Here is a 20,976-nt window from a genome sequence, read left to right on the forward strand (position 1 = left end):
AAAAATGATGCGCCATCAGTTCCACGCGCCGAGTGAAAATGATCCCTCCGTTGCGCTTGTCAAGGTCAACATGTGTATTGAATCAACACGTGGCGGAAATCTCATGTTATATAAGACGAGGGATAATTTATTTCTGGCTCTTCCCCACTTCTGCTCTTGTCTCGCCCTGTGGCGGTCGTGTTTTGTCCGCACCTTCTTGTAAATATATCATGCCATGTCATATATATATATATATATATATATATATATATATAAAATTCTCGTGTCACAGTTTTCGTTGCCATACTCCTCCGAAACGGCTTGACCGATTTTGATGAAATTTTTTGTGCTTATCCGGTATCTATGAGAATCGGCCAACATCTATTTTTCATCCCCCTAAATGTTAGGGGTAGTCCACCCCTAAATTTTTTTATTTTTATTTTTTATACAAAATTTTTAATTTCCATTTTTTTATGATACAACATACAAAAATACATACAATCCTCAATTTTCCCCCTTCTACGATCAACCCTTATTTTTTAATAGCCATTTTAGTAATTTAATCATTTTTCCTCTCCGGTCGAAAACTGATCAATCGTCATTTAATTAGTTATCCCCGCCAGATGTCTACAGGTGTCACTTCTGACCCAGTAAACAGCACGGAGTAGGGATGAGAACGAAGCCGGTCTCCTTTCTTTCTCACTCCCTACACAGTTGTCGGCCATCATTATTGTTTATGCATCAAGTGTAGTAGTAACGTTGACAATTATTATTTTGCTATCTCAGTGTAACTCTCATATTAACTTTTAATCATGCCTATTTTATCAATAATAATTAAATTATCAATTTTGTGTGTATTTTGCACGATTAGTTAATCAAGTGATTTTATAACCTCAAAAGTACTCAACACGTGACACGAGCTTCCAATAACAACGGATTTTGTGTTGTAAGTATACTTTTTTTTTATTTATATCGAAAATGTTGTTGATCTTATAAAAATGTAATTTTAATTTAATTTTATTAAAAAAATGTAATTGAACAATTAAGATTTTCATAGTTTCAATTTTTACAGTGAGCAATGCCAAGAAATCGCAAAGGGGCTGATTTGAGCCGCAGTACAAGTAAAGCTCGAAACTTGCGAAATAGCAGATCCGAAAGAACAGAAGAACAAATCCAGCAACAAAATACTGATGCACGTGTCAGAATGGCGCAATTGCATCAAGAAGAGCCAGAAGATAAACGAGCTGAACGCAATGAAGTCAGAAGATTAGAACAACGATAATCACGCCGTTTCACAGTCAATAGACGAAGAACAAATGACCAACAACGACAACAGGTACATCGAGCATTTATATCTGATTCATTCCTGCGTCTAGCATTCCAGTATGAGCCCGATATTGAATATTATGCTCATTCAAAAGTGGTAATTGGTGCTATGGACAAGGAATGTCCGCATTGTCATGCTCTGAAATTCAAAAATGAGCCAGCTGGGATGTGTTGCGCGTCAGGAAAAGTGCAACTACCTGAAATTGAAACACCACCTGAACCATTGAACGGCTTACTTATCGGCACGGATCCAGATTCTAACGTGTTCCTGAAGTCAATTCGAAGATTCAATTCATGCTTTCAAATGACATCGTTCGGAGCAACAGAAATAGTTCGAAATACTAATGCAAATGGTCAACAATTCAATTCTACATTCAAAATCAGAGGCCAAGTTTATCATAAAATGGGCTCACTGCTGCCAATGCCAAACGAACCACATAAATTCTTACAAATCTACTTTATGGGCGGCGAGGATTCCGGAAGCGCACTTGCCAATCGCGTGAATGCACGTTGTGATTATAATAACCTTGATTTACTTTATGCCAGGCGCATCGTCAGCGAGCTAGATGCTCTTTTCAACGAGCACAACGAGTTGTTGAAAATATTCAAATCACATATGCACCAATTACAAAGCGATAATCACGCTATCGTCATTAATCCTGATAAAACACCAGTTGGAGAGCATATTCGTAGATTCAATGCACCCGTTGTTGATGATGTTGCTGGAATCATGGTTGGCGATTGTACAGCTGCACGAGAAATTCTGATTCGTAGAAGAAATAATAATCTTCAGTTCATTGCTGACACACATCGTTCATATGACGCTCTCCAATATCCGCTAATATTCTGGAAGGGACAAGACGGATATTGCATAAACATAAAACAACGAGATCCCGTATCAGGTACTTCATTGATTATTAATTTGATCATTAATCATTTAACAAAACAATTAAATTATTGAACGTAATAAATTTAAATTAATTTTTATGAACAAATATTACAGGAGCTGAAACAAACAAGAACGTTAGCTCAAAGGATTATTATGCGTACCGATTAACGATTAGACGTGGCCTGGACAACGTCATTTTACGATGTCGTGAGCTTTGTCAACAATTCATGGTCGACATGTACGCGAAGATTGAGAGCGAACGACTACGATACTTACGATATAATCAACAAAAGCTGCGCGCGGAAGAGTACATTCATTTGCGAGACGCTATCAACAACAACGCCGACGTCGCCAAAATTGGTAACCATGTCATTTTACCATCATCGTACGTAGGCAGTCCACGTCATATGCAAGAATATATACAGGATGCTCTGACTTTCGTGCGCGAATATGGAAGACCATGTTTATTTATCACGTTCACATGTAATCCAAAATGGCCAGAGATTACATCTTTGCTACTGCCTGGCCAAAATGCAATACATCGCCATGACATTACAGCACGTGTGTTCAGACAAAAGTTGAAGTCTTTAATAAGTTTCATTACTAAATCACATATATTTGATCCCACACGTTGCTGGATGTATTCGGTTGAGTGGCAAAAGCGAGGATTACCTCATGCACACATTTTGGTTTGGTTCATCGACAAAATCCGTCCTGAAGAAATCGATAGTATCATTTCTGCGGAAATTCCAGATCCATCCACTGACCAACTGCTGTTTGATATTGTTACAACAAACATGATTCATGGTCCATGTGGTACTCTTAATAGTTCATCGCCTTGCATGGCTGATGGAAAATGTACTAAAAATTTCTCTAAAGATTTTACCAATGATACGGTCACAAATGTCGACGGATACCCAATATATCGTCGAAGAAATCCTGAAAATGGCGGACAGTCATTTATTAAAAATATCATCAACACAGACATTGATTTTGACAATCGTTGGGTGGTGCCATATTCGCCTCTGCTGAGCAAGACATATAATGCTCATATTAATGTTGAGTTCTGCAGTTCTGTGAAGAGCATCAAATACATTTGCAAGTATGTCCATAAAGGCAGTGATATGGCTGTGTTTAGAGTGGAAAATACTAATGTGAATGCTCCTTCAGTGAATAAAAACGATGAAATAACGCTCTACCAAATTGGTCGGTACATCAGCTCCAATGAAGCTGCTTGGCGTATCTTTGGTTTTCCAATTCATGAACGGGATCCAGCAGTTGTTCAGTTAGCCATCCATCTTGAAAACGGTCAGCGTGTATTTTTCACGAACGAGACAGCGATTGATCGTGCAATAAATCCACCTAAAACTACACTCACTGCATTTTTTGAATTGTGTAATCGTGCGGATGATTTTGGTGCCTTTGCACGAACATTACTCTATTCACAAGTACCACGCTATTTCACATGGACTCAAACAAAAACATGGATGCCCCGCAAGCAAGGCTCACCAGTTGCTGCATGTCTCAATTTATTTAAATCAAAAGCCTTGGGGCGATTATTTACAGTCAATCCAAGACACACGGAGTGCTTTTATCTTCGACTGTTGTTGGTTAATGTTACTGGCCCATTATCATTTCAAGATATACGTAAAGTGAATGGGCAACAATATCCAACGTATAAAGATGCATGCCTTGCACTCGGGTTGCTGGAAGACGACAACCAGTGGGAATGCATGCTTGCTGAAGCTGCATTGAACTGTACAGCAATACAAATTCGTCTACTATTCGCTATAGTGTTGACTACATGTTTCCCAGCCCGAGCACAGATATTATGGGAAAATCACAAAGATTCAATGACTGATGATATATTGCATCGACATCGTATACGGTGCCACGATCTAACCATAACATTCAGCGACGAAATGTACAATGAAGCATTGATTGCTATTGAGGATCTTTGCATTGTCATTGCCAACTTACCACTTAGTAATTTCGGTATGAATTCGCCAAATCGAACTGCATCTGATTTAATGAATACTGAAATGAATCGTGAACTGCAGTACAGTACTGTAGAAATGGCAGCGATTGTTGCCCGCAATGTCCCACTAATGAATGAGGAACAAAGAACCATTTATGATCGCATTATGCTCGCAGTTTCAGCTGGACAAGGTGGGTTCTTCTTTTTGGATGCACCGGGTGGAACTGGCAAAACATTCGTTATTTCGCTAATTCTTGCTGAAATACGATCAAATAATGGCATCGCATTGGCCGTTGCATCATCGGGCATTGCAGCAACTTTATTGGATGGAGGTAGAACAGCTCATTCAGTATTTAAGCTGCCACTAAATATTCAGAATAACCCTGACGTAGTATGCAACATTAAGAAACAATCGTCCATGGCCACTGTGCTGAAACGGTGTAAAATTATTATTTGGGATGAATGTACTATGGCACACAAACATTCACTTGAGGCGTTGAACAGGACATTGAAAGATATTAAAAACAGTGACAAACTATTTGGCGGAACTCTGTTGGTCCTTTCAGGTGATTTCAGACAAACACTTCCAGTCATTCCACGTTCAACATACGCTGATGAGATCAACGCTTGCTTAAAATCATCTCCATTGTGGCGTAATGTTGAAAAATTACAGCTAAAAATAAATATGCGCGTTCAAATGCTTCAAGATCCATCCGCTGAAACATTTTCAAAACAACTCTTAGATATCGGTGCTGGAAAAGTTGCTATAGATGAAACTGGATACGTAAAATTACCGACCGATTTCTGCACAATCGCTGATTCGCAAGATACTCTCATTGAACAAATATTTCCCGATGTACACACACAGTACATAAATCATGAGTGGCTTGCAGAAAGAGCGATTTTAGCGGCAAAAAATGTAGACGTTGACAATTTAAATCTGAAGATACAAATGTTGTTGCCAGGGAACTTGGTATCATATAAATCTATTGATACAGTTTGCGACGACAGCGAAGCAGTAAATTTTCCCACAGAGTTTTTGAACTCACTGGATTTGCTAGGCATGCCACCGCATAATTTACAATTAAAGGTTGGATCTCCAATTATCTTGCTTCGTAATTTGAACCCGCCCCGGCTGTGCAACGGTACGCGATTAGTCATTCAAAAATTAATGAAAAACGTGATCGAAGCCAGGATTTTAAATGGCAAGTTCAGAGGTGAAAATATACTCATACCACGGATTCCTATTATACCTACATATGTGCCAATTCAATTCAAACGTATTCAGTTTCCGATTAGATTGGCATTTGCAATGACTATCAACAAATCCCAAGGTCAAACGATGTCTGTTTGTGGATTAGATTTGAGAACACCATGTTTTTCACACGGACAATTATACGTGGCATGCTCTCGAGTGGGTAAACCATCCAGTTTGTTTGTGTTAGCTAAAGATGGACTAACAAAAAATATTGTTCACGCTATAGCATTAAGAGATTGATATTGTTTAATAGTGTTACTGTCGTAATTGTTTAATTAATGATATATAATTTTAAGGAATAAATTATAATAACTTAAAAATAATGTTTGCCTTTTGTTATTTTTATATTCCCTCATCGTTCACAGCGCTCCATGCTTATTTCAGGCATATACCACATTCTTACATACATACAATATACACATTCTAACATACATACATACTTACAATAAGTAAGCTATTTTTTGTCTACACTAGAAATTACTAGGAAATTATTTATATGGCAAAACAACGTTTGCCGGGTCAGCTAGTATATATATATATATATATATATATGGCCGAGAAGAAGAAGATACTTTTAAATTTTTAACTTCGATTTATTCCATACCGGGAGGTATAATTTATGTATAAAAAAGAATCGACGAGATACGTCAGTCTACATCGCGACACAAGAGCAGAAGTGACAGAAATTTTTCTCTCCAAGATTTTATACTATCAGATTCTGATAGGGATTTCTTTGACCCATGTCGATTTAGGTAAGAGAATTTTAGGTATCTTTAAAAGAATGTAGTAAGCATTAAGGATTTTTCCCTTCACTCGGACCTTGAGAAAATGCCGAAATAAGCAGGTTTATAGAGTTGAATTAATTAAATAAAAAAAGTGGAAATTGAAACGATTTTTATAATTTATGATTGATAATATAAATGTAAGGTTATTATGTTTTCTGAATTTAATGACACAAAAAATTCTTGCAAAAAGAAATTAAAGGTATTTTTTCATAATAATGCCAAGTACGCCGTTACGAATTTTAAAATCAAATGTGTTTCTTGAAAAAAGTAAATGTCTCAGACTGTGCGTAAAATGATGTACATTTTATTGGGATGGCAACATTTATAGCAGTGACTCCATTACTGAAACCCTCTAAATGCAAACTATTTATATTTCGAAAAAAAAAGTAATACTATGCTTACTATTAAACTATTCATATTTCGATTATCGTTATGGTAAAAAGTCCAACTATATTTCCAAATATTTTGTTATAGTTTTCGTTATAAATGTATACTATAAAGTCAAATCCATGGATATTCTGTTAATTTTCTAGTAACGTAACAAACTGAGATTACAAAATATTTTAAAAATAACTTTTCATTGCATTTTAAAGATACATTTAATTCGAAATGAAACTTTCTAATCCCCAGACAAAATGTGCTTTTATAATATAAATAGAATATTTTGTCTATTCCATAGTTACACATTAGTTCTTCTGTAAATCTCGAATTAACTAGTAGAGCTCTCATCTTTCGTAAATATTTGATTGCGAAATATATCAAATATTAATCGGATTATTTATCATATTTCTACAATTACGTGTGAGAATACTAGAGATGTGATACATTTTTAAATATTGTTTTGTTTCCTAAAAGTGAAATATAGTTAAAGTTTCACTGTTTAGAAAAATTGAATGGGAAATACGCTAGAAATTATTAAATTTGAATGAAATATAAGAAAATAAAACATGGCACGCTGAAGGATTAATAGCTTTTTAACTAGCCAATATTTTAACTGTAAAATAATATAATAAAAATGTATTCGTGTGTTGGAGTCTACAATTAATGAACAGAAAATTGTTCTCTAAAGAAAAGTAACAAAAAGTTTTTACGAGTTGGAGCTTGAGGCAGTTTTTGAGATTTACAGAAACAAACTGTTTCCCTTTCTCTTAATAAAGCTTTTAAAAAGTAAAATGATCAGGTATCTAAATTGAGAGCAACTTCCTACTTTTCTTTAATTTTTGATTCTGATTTTTTTTACATGTTGCCACTTTCAAAAAAGTGAAAGTACTACAATACGTGACAGGATAAGACAATGTTTCAAGCTGCTTTCACCAGTTCTGTCCGTGTTTAACACGACTTAATCTACTCTTGTATATTTCTACAATATGGCGCATTCGAATTAGCTTTGTTATACAATGTGAGAATCGAGTATCCATTTTGGACCGAACTAATTATTATTATTTTATAAAAAATATTTTTGATAGTTATAATTTAATAATTTATTTATAATTTAATATAATTTGGGTCGCAAAGCTGCAATTTGGATGCAAAAATAAATAAATAAATCCTATACAGAATTTCATCTTTCTAACTTATTGTTTTCTGACTTATCATGTTCAAACACACTCGAATAAATAGATAAATAGGGTCACTCAGATGGCAGATTTAGTATGACAGAATTGCATATCTAATATCTCATATAGATATGCAATTTTGTTGATAAAGTCATAGTCGAATTTTTTTTCTATAGTTCATTGTATTTTTATTTCCTCGTATAAATAGTATAGAGAAAGTATAGCAACCGTCAAAAAATGCTAACTCTAGATTTTGGCGAATCACTACGTATTTGGAAAATGTCCGTCTGTCTGTTTGTTTGCCTGTTTGGAACAAAAGATAATTCTAAAAAGCTTTCAGCTAGACTGTTGACATCTGTTAAGCGGTCATTACACTAAATCTACAGATTTATATTAAATTTTGAGTAAAATCTGTTCAGAAGAAGTCCGTCTGTCTGACTATTTGAATATAACTTAACACGATAATTACAAAATAAAGAGAGCTAGACATATAAAATACAGTACACAGATTTAACATCTTTAGTATAGACGTCACCAGATTTTGAGCGAAATACAACAAGGGATTGACCGTCAACCAGTTTGTACTTTCAGAAACACGAAAGATTCAGTAAAAATGCTAAATTCAAGCAAAATGTTAATATTTTGTAATTATTGTACGCCAATACCATGTAAGGCGCTCTCCGGCATGACACGTTTATTATAGAGTATGCGAGAAAGTTATAAGGAGACCACTCCTGCTGGTTAAAACCTCGCATTCACTTTCACGCATATAAATAAGGAGACATTTTATCTCTGTTTTTCAGTCAAAACATGCTATTCTATAACTTGAAGTTAAGACTGCAAACCAAATTACATTTATCTAGAATATTTCGTGTCCTAATTTCGTTAGTAAAAAAAAAGAAATTGAAATGAAAATTCATGAAAGATAATTCATAAAAATAATAAAAGAAAACTCATAACAAATAACTACAGACATTCATTGTAATATTAACATGCTATTCCAACACAAACAATCTCTAAATTAAAGGCAAGTAAATGCGCTTACCTTTGTTTTGTTGGTTGGAATCTCTTTTTGTTTACATACTGGTGTTGTTGTCTCCATCTGCAGCTGAAAATCTCAAATATCTAATTAGTGGCAGGTTCAGTGACTGTATGACTCATTAACATGGGGAACTTCTCTTTAAGATATTATTTTAATAGTTACTTGATTATAGGTTACATTATTAAGAATATATTTACAAGTTAGAAGAGTATAAAACGCGTTCGTTGGTTGCCGCCAAATCGAGAGGAAGTCAACAAACCCCTGGTGGTGAGAAGGGAAAGTTCTTCACAGTTAAAAACTGGTTACAGTTAAGGCCTGGTATCCAACACTCTCCCACCTTTGAGTTTCGTAAAGACTTTAGATACTCAAACCAATGAGTCTAGGAGAGCATTGGGCTTTAAAAGCCGGCCATAACGGGATCTTCTTGGTTGTCTCACATCTGAAACAGCATGAGAGTCACTAGAGGTAGGTGTACCATCAGGAATCATCATTGTGGATGGAGAATCACTCTTTGGGAGACACGGGATAGCAGATTTTTCACTTTGGCTGACCTCAAGAGGAAAAAGTCTCTGGATTGGACGTAGGAAAGACCCAGATTTGGTCTGGACTTCCACGAGACGAACTTTCTTGTCTTTTCCAAGATATAATTTGATGACTCTTCCCAAAGGCCAATTTATTCGCTTGACGTTACTATCACCGATGAGAACAATGTCTCCTTCTTTAATTTTAGATTCATTACGAATCTTTGAAAATTCTCTAAGATGTCCAAGATATTCGATTCTGAAACGTTTTCTGAGATCTTGACACACTTTTTGCCTGTAGAAGAATCTTTTATTCATTCTCTTAGCATCTATTTGATCTATATCTGGAACTCCTATTTCTTTTACATCTTGTAAAAACATAGCAGGTGTTAATGCTATAAGGTCCTCATTGTCTTCACTTAAGTATGTCAAAGGTCTTGAATTTATAATGCCCTCAGCATCACATAGTACAGTGTACAATTCTTCAAATTGTAAGGAGGCCTTTCCAAGAATTTTTCTTAAGATAGATTTCAACATACCTATAAGCCTTTCCCAAAATCCGCCCCACCATGGGGCTGATGGGGGGTTGAATTTCCATAGGATTTTCTTTACTGAGGCATATTCTTGTATTTTCACCCAATCAACAGATTTCAGCTCATTAGAAGTACCCACTAAGTTGGTTCCATTATCTGAATAAATTGTAGCTGGTCTTCCTCTTCTAGAAATAAACCTTCGTAAAGCTAGAATAAAACTATCTGTTGATAAACTAGTTACCAGCTCGATTTGGACTGCGCGATAAACTGCGCATGTAAAAAGTACAGCCCAACATTTGCTTTTGTTTTTCAAATATAGTGGTCCGCACAAGTCAACTCCTACTACTTCAAAAACATAAGCATCTCTGACGCGATCTTCGGGTAGTGGAGCACTTGCTACTTCTAATGGCCGAGATGAAAAACGTTGACATATTACACAATTCCTTATTACTTGACGTATTGTCTTCCTGCTTTTTAAGATCCAATAATTCTCTCTTAAACTCGACATCAAAATCTGTATCCCAGCATGACTAAGTTCAACATGCTTTTCAAAAATAAGTTTTCCAATAACATCATGCTTTGAAGGCAGCAAAATTGGAAATCTAAATGTTGGTAGATCACTTCTTTGAGAAATTTTGGTCTTTACTCTTAATAAACCATCTGAATCCAGGAATGTCTGTAAGTTCAGTTTTTCATTCCCCAAAAAACATTGACTTTGAACTTGTTTTAAAATGTACTTTTCTGCAGCCTCTACTTCTTCAAAATCTAGGGTACCGAATTTTCTTTCTTTTTTCTGGGTTTTAGCATTTTTATAAAAACGAAAAATCCAAGCCGTGATTCTGGTCATTTTTCGGAAAGAAGATACCTTAGAAAAGTACTCTAATTGCTCTGTCGTGGTGTTAGTGACAGACACAATAGATTTTCTTTTTTCGGAGTTTACAACGTCGAAATCTGGCATAGTTTCCGAAACAGGCCAATCTTCTATAGGCATTCTCAGCCAATTTGGACCCTTCCACCAAAGAGATTTCACAAGTTCCTCTGCATTGGAACCTCGTGATGGAAGGTCAGCTGGGTTTAATGTTCCACTTATGTGCCTCCAGTCTTCAGGATTGGTGAGTTTACGGATTTCCAGTACCCTGTTGTAAACAAACGTGGCCCAATTCTCATTTCTTTTGATCCAATACAAAGCATTCATAGAGTCAGACCAGTAGAAGATTGGTATGTTCTCAAGTCCAAGTTCGGATATGGTTGCTTTTGCCAATCTAGCACCAATAGTACAGGACAAAAGTTCTAGGCGTGGAATAGAGATCTTTTTCAAAGGAGCAACTCTATTTCTAGCTTGTATTAACTGGCACGACGTGCTATCAGCAGATTCAGCTCTCAAGAAGATACATGTAGCGTAGGCACTCTGACTTGCGTCACAAAAAACATGGATGGAAAATTTGGAATCTTCTGCAAAGTCCTCACGTACACATCTTGGTATTTCAAGATCATTCAATTTCGGTAACTTCATCTTCCAGCGTTCGAATCTTTCAGTTATCAGCAGAGGGAGTTCAGCATCCCAGGACAGACCCAATTTCCAGCATTCCTGCAACAAAGATTTGGGCTCTAGAGTCACTGGACAAGAAAATCCTATCGGATCAAAGATTCGATGAACGGTTGACAGGATTTTTCTTTTTGTAATAGGTCCTTTATCTTCTTTCATCAAACTTTTCAAATCTAGAGATATAGTGTCCTTTGGTAAATTCCACAGAAGCCCAAGAACTGGAACCTTTCGGTCTTCTTGCCTTTCTTCAGTTTTGTCTTCAGTAGGAGAATGCTCCCACCCTCGAAGTTCAAACTTGGCAGTAGATAATAGTGCTTGTGATTCCGAAATAAATCTAGCGAGTTCTTCTCTTCTGTTGACGCTGAAAACACAATTATCAACGTAGAAGGACCTCATAAGTTGCTGGGCTGTTTCCTTGAGATGATCTGGGGCGTTTTTTAAATGAAGTTCTAATGTAGCTCCTAGAAGGAAAGGACTGGAGGAGATTCCGAACACAACTCTTTTGTGCTGCAGGATCTTGATATTGCCGTCTTTTCTTCTATCCTTCCATAAAAATCTGAGATATGGTCTATCTCGTTCTTGTAATCCAATTTGCAGAAAGGCCTTCTTAATGTCAGATATCACTCCATATTTTTCAACACGAAAGCGATTTATGAGAGATGGAATGAGTTCTACAAGATTTGGTCCCTTTTCGAGGCAGTCATTAATAGAAGGTGTATTCTTTTCTTTAGCTGAACCATCAAAAACGGGTCGAACTTTGGTCGTCGAATTCTCCTTGAAGACAGGATGGTGAGGTAAGAAATGCTGTCCTTCTTTGATTTCTTGCATAGGATCAACTTCTTCAATGATACCCTCATTCTGCCAATCCTGAAAAACATCATCATAATCGGCCAGCTTCTCGACACGTTCTAAGGCTTTAATACAACTGTTAAGTCTTCGTTCAGCTAACTTTCTGCCATCAGGAAGAGGTGGATGATCATGTATCCACGGTAGACTGACAATGTAGCGCCCCTCGTTATCTCGTGTTACACTGCGTTCAAAATGTTCCTTAGCCGCTTCTTCTAGTTCTTTTCTACTTTGAGTTTCCGCAGGGTCATTGATATTCAATGTATCAAGCCTCCAAAGATCGGATATATTTACGTCGTTGACAAGTAGCGACATTAGCGTGCTGGAACTATCATTTTTATTAATTCCTGATCTTCCAATAACTGTCCACCCTAACTTGGTGTTCATCGCAATTAGATCAGGCGAAAGTTTTTTAATTTCTCCTGTAAATAATCTGGCTGCCGTATCTGCCCCTAATAATATGTGAATCTCCTTGGGATCGTTTTCATACAAACAAAGATTTTCATCGAAGCAAATATCACTAACAAATATACCCAATTGTTTTACTTCTTCGATGTTTTTAGAATCTAATTTGGGAAGAGAAGTGCAAATTTTATTCTGATCCATTACTTCTACATTACAACAGAAATTATTTTCTGTATTACGCAATTTAATGGAATACATCTTGTGGTTTTCCCGCCTTTTCAGTCCTCCGAAAAGTCCATGAGTCACCGTTTGTTCCCCAAGACACTTCAATTTCATTACATCCGCTATGTATTTGCTGACATACGACCTCTGGCTCCCGAGGTCAATGATCGATCTAACATAGTGTTTTAAATCATTATTTTCGACGCTAACAATTAAAGTCTGCAGATAAACCTCCCTGTAACATAAATTATTCGCCAACGCGAAATTTTCATTTAAAAGATTATTCTCATCCTTACTTTCATTAAAATGGGTATTATTTTTCGGAACAGAATTATCTTGATTGCATAATATGGATAAATGTTTTTTACCACAGAGAGTACAAACTATTTTTGACCTACAAAATTTAGCAACATGAAATTGCTTTGCACAAATAAAACACGCAGCTTTTTTAGACAGTATACGTTTCCGTTCTTCCAAACTTAAAGTACGTACGTATTCACAATCAACAACATCATGAAATTTATTGCAGAATAAGCATTCCGGTGTTTTTATTTTTACTTCAGAACTAATCAATTCTGAACTGCTAAATCTCTTTGCAGTGGAACATCTAGGATTATTTATTTTTACGCTAGATGAGTCATAACGCAACGGGTGAAATGAATACTTTTCTTTTTTCGAACTCACGGGTGAAGCATACATTAACGATCGTTCTTTTGCTTTCAGCTGAAGAGACAGGAAGTCGAGCAATTCATCTATTTCATATTTATCCGATTTCATGTTTTTATTATATTCTAAAACGAGATCGGGGGGAAGGCATTTTAACAGGATTGGGCAAAGTAGGTTTTCGTAGGTTTCTTTCAAAACATTAAGAGATTCAAGAGATCGGATTTCTGTCTGTATATTATCAAACATTTTTCTGAATGATACAATATCATCTGAGTTCTTTAATGGGCAGATACGCAGTAAATTATTCAAATGGGTATTAATGAGAACATCTGATCTTCCGAAGCGTTCTTTAAGTAATTTTATGGCGATTTCGTAATTTTCTGGTGTAAATGCAAATCCTTCTATGGTACTAAGGGCAGAACCACCTAGGTGTGCTTTTAAGTAATTAAATTTACTGACTTCACTTAATGAATCATTTTCATGTATGGCTGATTCAAAGGAGTTCCAAAATGAAAGCCATAAACTTGATTGCCCGTAGAATTTAGATATCGCAAGTTTTGGCAATTTAATGTTCGATGATTCTTTATAACAGGAACTTGGAACATTCAAAGAATCAACATTTTTTGTTCGTTCGCGAATTTTTTTGGTCGCTCTAAATTTCCAAGTTATAATTTTTTGGGTGTATTCCGATACTTCTTTTACTTCTTTTTCTAATTTGTCCTCGGAAACGAATTCTTCAATTTGTGAATCTAGATTCTTTAATTCACTTGACTCAACCGCAAGCTGCTCTAACATTTCTTCTAACATATCGACATTTACATCTGTTTTCGTTAGTTCTGTTTCAATAGTTTTACAAATTTTGGTAACAGATGTTCTCAATACTCCCCGTTTCTTTCTTAACCTGCCACTTTTATCATCCATTTTTAGAATTGAACAGTTCGAAATTTATATTCAGTAAGATTCAATAATATATAAATTCAATAATAATAATAAATCAGTTCAAAATTCTAATATATATTTTTCAGCTCTAAATTGGAATAAACCACACCAATTATCCCGGCAGGGATGCCAAATAATATTCCAACACAAACAATCTCTAAATTAAAGGCAAGTAAATGCGCTTACCTTTGTTTTGTTGGTTGGAATCTCTTTTTGTTTACATACTGGTGTTGTTGTCTCCATCTGCAGCTGAAAATCTCAAATATCTAATTAGTGGCAGGTTCAGTGACTGTATGACTCATTAACATGGGGAACTTCTCTTTAAGATATTATTTTAATAGTTACTTGATTATAGGTTACATTATTAAGAATATATTTACAAGTTAGAAGAGTATAAAACGCGTTCGTTGGTTGCCGCCAAATCGAGAGGAAGTCAACAAACCCCTGGTGGTGAGAAGGGAAAGTTCTTCACAGTTAAAACTGGTTACAGTTAAGGCCTGGTATCCAACAATGCCATTGGGAGCACACAATTATATGAAATTTCTTAACTTTAGTAAAAAATGAAATTGATGAAAAATCGATTAGTAAAATCCATATTTAAGTAAGAAAATAAGTCATTATAACACGAAATACAAATGGTCAAATAGATCTAATTTCGTGGATTTAAGATTTTTTTGATAGAAAAATTTGATGCACTGAATTTATGAGTTTTTAAGATTTGCGCAAACCATAGGTCCAATTTCGTTTCTGCAGCAAATTGCGTTTTTAAATCTTCGCATTCACATTCGCACATATAAATAAACAGACATTTTGTTTATGTGTTTCGTTTATGTATGACGTTATGATCGCGAACGAAATTTCGTTTCTTTAAATAACTTCGTTTTCTAATTATCATGCAGATAGACACACCAACAGTTTTTTTTTAAATCCTAGCTTTCGGGCATCCAGTATGTGGTGATTCATCAAATACGAAAGAATGGATTTTTTTGACTGATTTGCCTACTTCATATAAGAAATAATAAAGATGATACTTCCTTGAAAATACAAAATCCTTGATATTCATTTGATTTGCTTTAATCTGAAAATGCTACGTCATATTAGAATTCTAAAGATTTCATAAGAGTAATTTTAGAAAACTCAACCGTCAAAGAATTTCGAAACTATCTGATTCGTTTTATTTCTTGAATTTGGAAAAAAAAGTATCTGTTTTTTCTGAATTTTAATCCGGAATGATCTGAAAATGTATGTCACATTTTGTATGTACAAGTGAATTAATATTCCATAAATTTCTAATAAGTGTAGAAAAATAATTTTAGAAATAATTTTTTCTCTTCGGTTCTTATTTTTTAATTCTTTTCCATTCATATTTCTCTTCTAGAATTTTAACCTAGAATTCCGTAATGATAACAAATTCATTAAAATATATTCTTTAAAAACGACACGATGCATAGAAAGATGGGAAATTTGATCAGGTTCACTAGCTTAGAAAATTAATGCTGTTTTTCCTTCACCGTCGGCTATTTTCTTGTCAACAATATTTTTCCAAAATGATAGATCATGTCGCCAGTTATATGCTTCATCATAGATCATTGTTATTATTCTCTAACGCTTATTTTCTAAGTTCCATATATATATATTTATATATATATATATTCAGAAATTTTACAGAATTATTACTTAAACAAGTGTATGTCATTATATTGATAAAATAAAATAGAATGCTCTTTGTTAAGTGATCATAGAAAATCGTAGACTGAAAAAAATTCAAAAGCAAACGTCTGTTTGATCATTTAAAATAACACGCTTGTCTGTCTTTTATAAACATAGTTTGCCTTTTAAAAGTAGTTTGTTTTATCTTCCTTTTGAATGCTATTGGCGGCAAGTAGATAAGCAGGCACTACTGTTTGCTTCATATTGATCTTCTCACGGAAAGATAATTACTGTTTTTATACAATACATTTGGGAATTTGTAAATAAACACATTAAAAATTTATATTTTCGCGTTTATAATAAATAATAAACACCTGGTTTATTTTCTTCGCCATGTAACTGTATAAACAGAAAATAAAATAATTTTATACACCTTGTAGAATGGAAATATTTTCAATTATTTTTAATTATTGAGTTTATAAGCAAATGTGCCTCGATATCACTCTGAGAAAATTTTAAACACATTTATTTTAATGCAAGTTTTTGTGAATATAAATGAAAAAATATATAAAAATTAGGTTATATGAGATTCGATTCTGTCCCAGATTCTATTATGGAACATCGTGGTGAGATATTGTTGAAGGCTTAATGCATCTATCTTAATTTTATTTTTTAAATTTATGTTTATTACATAGCAGCGATAACGTGCAAACAAAAAAAAAGTGCGTAATATAATTTTAATAAGTATGTATACAATATTTTTCAAAAAATATATAGAATATATATAAAATAAATGGAAATATATATAAAATAAATGGAAATATATATAAAATAAATGGAGATTCGAGACTCTGTTCTGGAACATCGTGGCAAGATATTGTTTAAGGGTTGAATCACCTTTCTTGATTTTATTTTTAAATTTTACATTTAATTATATAGCAGCGATAACGCCCAAACAAAAAAATGTGTGTAATATAATCTTAATACGTGTGTATACAAGTATACAAATGTATTTAAAATATTTTTCAAAAAATATATAGAATATATATAAAATAAAAGAAATAAAATTTGCACCTCTGAAATTTTTTTAAAAAATGTGATAAAAAATTATTTTTGAACTTTTCCCCGAAGTTATTGAGGAAAAACTTTAGTATTTCGATTAATCACTAATTAAATGTTTAACTAAATATTTAAAAACAAGCACGTTTGGAAAGCAAGTTATTATTACAAAAAAGTTTTACTTGTGGGATGGTTACCCCTTACCAATAAAAGGAGAGATTGTACCGTCGCCGGTAATGGCCCTTAGCACTCGACAATGGTTCTATCACGATTGTAAAAATAAAGAATGAATGAGCTTTCGCTTACGGCTACGGTAGTTTTATTTCTCAAGCAGGAAAATACACTTATGGTATCCCATGACGATCAATTTCAGAGAGAAATATGCTTGAAATACATTTTTTTTTAAAAACTACCTTTGTCACTAAGTAGCCCAAAATATTTCATTGCAATTATCGAATTTTGTTTCGGAAAAGGATAGACATACTCGTTTTGATGAGTAATTTATAACAAAAACTTCAAAACGTCGTCAAAGAAACACAAATTAAAAGAGTGAAAATAAATCTTGAGTGGGAAGGAGAAAGAAAAATGAAAGAAAATCAATTAGTGGAGTGCCATACCTAATGTTTGAAGATTTCAGCTCAATACTTGTCAAATGCTGCTTTTCGCCTTCTGATGTGACACTTTGTTATGTGCGGTAAGGTAATTTAAATGATGCTGTTCGATGTGCAATCCCATTGTTTATTTCTATTACTTATTGAATCACTTCTTGCCTTCTTTCTCTATTTTATTCTTTTTTCTTCAACTCCCTTGCTTATAGAACTCCCAGAGCGGAAAAATTACCAATAATATTAAGAGCAGATTACATTTTTGCTCTGAAATTCACCATTTTCAAATATTTAATCACAAGATTTTCTCCATTGTTGGGATCTAAATGCGATGGATTCTGTTTAATATCTATGTAGTGTACAATACAATAAAAAAAGTGAAACACAATAACTCGAAATTTAGAAGACAAATGAGCCGGATATTTAAGTTCTTAATTGCGCTTTGATACCATGAGATTGGTATCTATTAGACAGGTTTATGTCCTCATTAAGTGGAATGTAAGTAAGATAATTCAATGTACTGTAGAGGGCCGTGGTGGCCGGGTGGTAAGGTCTCGGCTTGTGAGGCGTAGGGTTTCAAGTTCAAGACCCCATTCCACCGAAGAACCGCCGTGTAAGGGGGTCTGTTACACGATAAATCCGTCAGGGCCAAACGTCCTCCCGTTGGTGTGGAGATGGGGTGCCAGCTCAGGTGTCGTTCTCGTTATCTGACCGCGATTCAAAATTACGACGTCCGTCCCAAAATAGTACTAGTGTTGCTTTAAACGAGACGTTAATGTAACTAAACTGAACTAAAAATCCATGTGATGTAATAAAATAACATGGACTTAATGTCAAACAATTTGGCAGAATCATGAATATGAAATTATATCTGAATGATTTATCAGAAATTAAGTATAACCAATATTCTCGGTGAACGAGTTGGCCTCCTGAGGCGAATAGTACTAAAAAAATATTAGCTTGTGTAAACTTTAAAGGGACACCCTATATAGTTTTCAAATAAATTATTTTCATGAATGTAAAATCTAATATATCACAATTATTCTACTAAAAATAATAATTTAAAGAGAAAAAAACAGACTAATCGATTTAAAATATCCTTTCTGTAACATAAAAAATTACGTTTATCAGTTCTGTCAGAATACATTTGATTAATATGCATAATTTTTCTATTAGCGCGATAAAATTTAAAATACAAACAAAAATGAAATATGCAGTTTTTATTTATTTTTCTACCTTCTTCAATTTTAGCAGTGTATTAGCGACAGCGAATATTTTTCTTCACTAATTAATTTTAATTAACGAAAAAGTTTTTTTTAAACAGATATAGTATTAATAAGTAGTAAAATACATTTTTAGTTTTGGTGAAATAAGAAGAAATAGATATTGAAAAGAAAAGAAAAAGCTCTGCCATTTTGTCAAATTCCAGTTCCATTCCTAATGAAAAATATACATTAACAAAACATATAACATTTCCCATAAGATCAAAGCGAAATTTTTCTATTTTAATTCTTATAAATCTGCTTTAGTTATTTGAAATAGTTCAGAATGTTTTCAAGGATTTTTTCATCTCAATCTTTTTACTTTATTTTTCAGACAATATTTCGTTACTTAAAGGCCTACTGGAGATTTAAAATATATCCCTCATATGAAAATTAAAAATTTATTTATCAACTGCCAGGATTGTAAGAAAGATATACTTTTCAAAAAAGTTGCAGCCCTATAAAGAAAAATATTATTTTTTTCGAGTCCATATCCAAGAAAATATAAGACTGATATCATTTTGAAACAAAAGAATAGGAATGTGACAAATAGAATTCAAGAATATTGCGAAGATCTTTTTTTTAATTTGTCATCTTAATCTTACGAATTTTAGAGATGCTTTAGGTTTATTGAGGGTTTAAGTAGGATGTTTTAAGAGAAAATGATAGATTGAGCAATAGAAAAATAAAAATAAAAACTGAATGCCAATTCAATTCAATACAGCTTTTGTGTTTATTAGAAGCGAACTGGAAACTACAATGTTTGAAAAATTTGACCAGTATATTACGAAATAAGTTTTTCTTATTGCGCTGAAAAGTGAATTTTTATTTTAAGAATTTTCTACTTTTTATTGTTTTATACTAAGTTTAAAGAAAGTATTGTAATCTTCAAAAAAAATTTGATCTCGAGATTTTGAAAAAATCTCCACATTTTGGACCTCTGTGAGTTCAAAAAGCACAGTTTGGCATTATGTTTGTCTGATAAAGACATAATGCCAAAGACATAATTTTGGCATAATATCTGTAAAAAAAGATGATTCGAAAATGCTTTGAATCAGATGGACGAAATTTGGTACATGGTCTTTACAACAAATTTGTAGATATTTTTCAAATTTTGAGCAAGATCCGTTCAGAGGAATCTGTCTATCCGGCTTTCGAAATCAAATTTGATATGAAATTTTGTGACTTCAAATGCAGTGTTGTGTTAAATTTTTGTTTCAATCGGTTGAGAAAAACGTGTCTAAAACACAAATTCGAAATTTTTGGATATTATTAACGCATGGTAAGGATTAATCGCCAAATAATTCGCCAAGGATGATACGATAGATTCAGTAAAAATTCTAAGTTCACGCCAAACGTTAATATTTCGTAACTACTGTACGCCAGTGCCACATGCATTCTCTGGCACGTTTATTATAGTTTATTACAGAGTTTACAAGAAAGTTTTGGGAAGACATCTCGCAAGTTTCTTTATGTAGTTTGATTCTGTTAACCGTTATGTCTAATGATTTAATATCATGGAATTTGCACTAAAAGTGCCAAATTGTATAACTTTTTATCAAGTATTTATAGTATTATTTTTAATTTTTATCGATTGAGTATTGGGTTTTATTATTTTGAGGCAATTTATAGTTAGTCTGTTAATTAAAAACATTTTCAGGTTAAAAGAATCATAATGAAAAATAGAATAAGTTAGAATTTGTCAAAAGTTTTGGTAGAATTGGTTCTTTTATTATAACATTGATTCAAATGTATCTGAAAATTAAAAAAATATATATACATGCAGTTGTAAGAAAACAAAAAAAAGCTTTTCTTTATTTATAAACAAAAATTAAGAAAAATGTAATGTAAATATGAAAGAAGCAGCGAGGTATTATTCAAAGGATTTTGATCTCATTATAACAAATGA

General features: G+C 33.6%; 2 protein-coding genes across 2 annotated transcripts; one reads left to right on the forward strand and one right to left on the reverse strand.

The window, feature by feature from the left end:
- Nucleotides 1-1,057: 1,057 nt before the first annotated feature.
- Nucleotides 1,058-5,670, forward strand: LOC129962868 (uncharacterized). The gene is made up of 3 exons (XM_056076868.1): nt 1,058-1,237; nt 1,364-2,207; nt 2,309-5,670. The coding sequence occupies exons 1-3, from the start codon at nt 1,058-1,060 to the stop codon at nt 5,668-5,670; spliced, it is 4,386 nt and encodes a 1,461-aa protein (XP_055932843.1).
- Nucleotides 5,671-9,178: 3,508 nt separating this feature from the next.
- Nucleotides 9,179-13,000, reverse strand: LOC129962870 (uncharacterized). Its single transcript, XM_056076869.1, has 2 exons — nt 10,733-13,000; nt 9,179-10,543 (listed from the first exon to the last, which is right to left on the reverse strand). The coding sequence occupies exons 1-2, from the start codon at nt 12,998-13,000 to the stop codon at nt 9,179-9,181; spliced, it is 3,633 nt and encodes a 1,210-aa protein (XP_055932844.1).
- Between the last annotated feature and the right edge of the window lie 7,976 nt (nt 13,001-20,976).

This window comes from Argiope bruennichi, chromosome 3, assembly GCF_947563725.1.
Source record: "Argiope bruennichi chromosome 3, qqArgBrue1.1, whole genome shotgun sequence".
NCBI classification, from domain to species: domain Eukaryota; kingdom Metazoa; phylum Arthropoda; class Arachnida; order Araneae; family Araneidae; genus Argiope; species Argiope bruennichi.

Excerpts from the sequence above, each read along its gene's own strand:
- LOC129962868 (XM_056076868.1), top strand. The coding sequence starts at position 1,058 with ATGCCAAGAAATCGCAAAGGGGCTGATTTGAGCCGCAGTACAAGTAAA. Across the intron at positions 1,238-1,363 it reads AACGAGCTGAACGCAATGAA|TATGAGCCCGATATTGAATA; the intron begins GTCAGAAGATTA and ends CTAGCATTCCAG. Across the intron at positions 2,208-2,308 it reads ACAACGAGATCCCGTATCAG|GAGCTGAAACAAACAAGAAC; the intron begins GTACTTCATTGA and ends CAAATATTACAG.
- LOC129962870 (XM_056076869.1), bottom strand. The coding sequence starts at position 13,000 with ATGAAATTGAAGTGTCTTGGGGAACAAACGGTGACTCATGGACTTTTC. Across the intron at positions 10,544-10,732 it reads AATTAGAGTACTTTTCTAAG|ACATTCCTGGATTCAGATGG; the intron begins GTATCTTCTTTC and ends CTGAACTTACAG.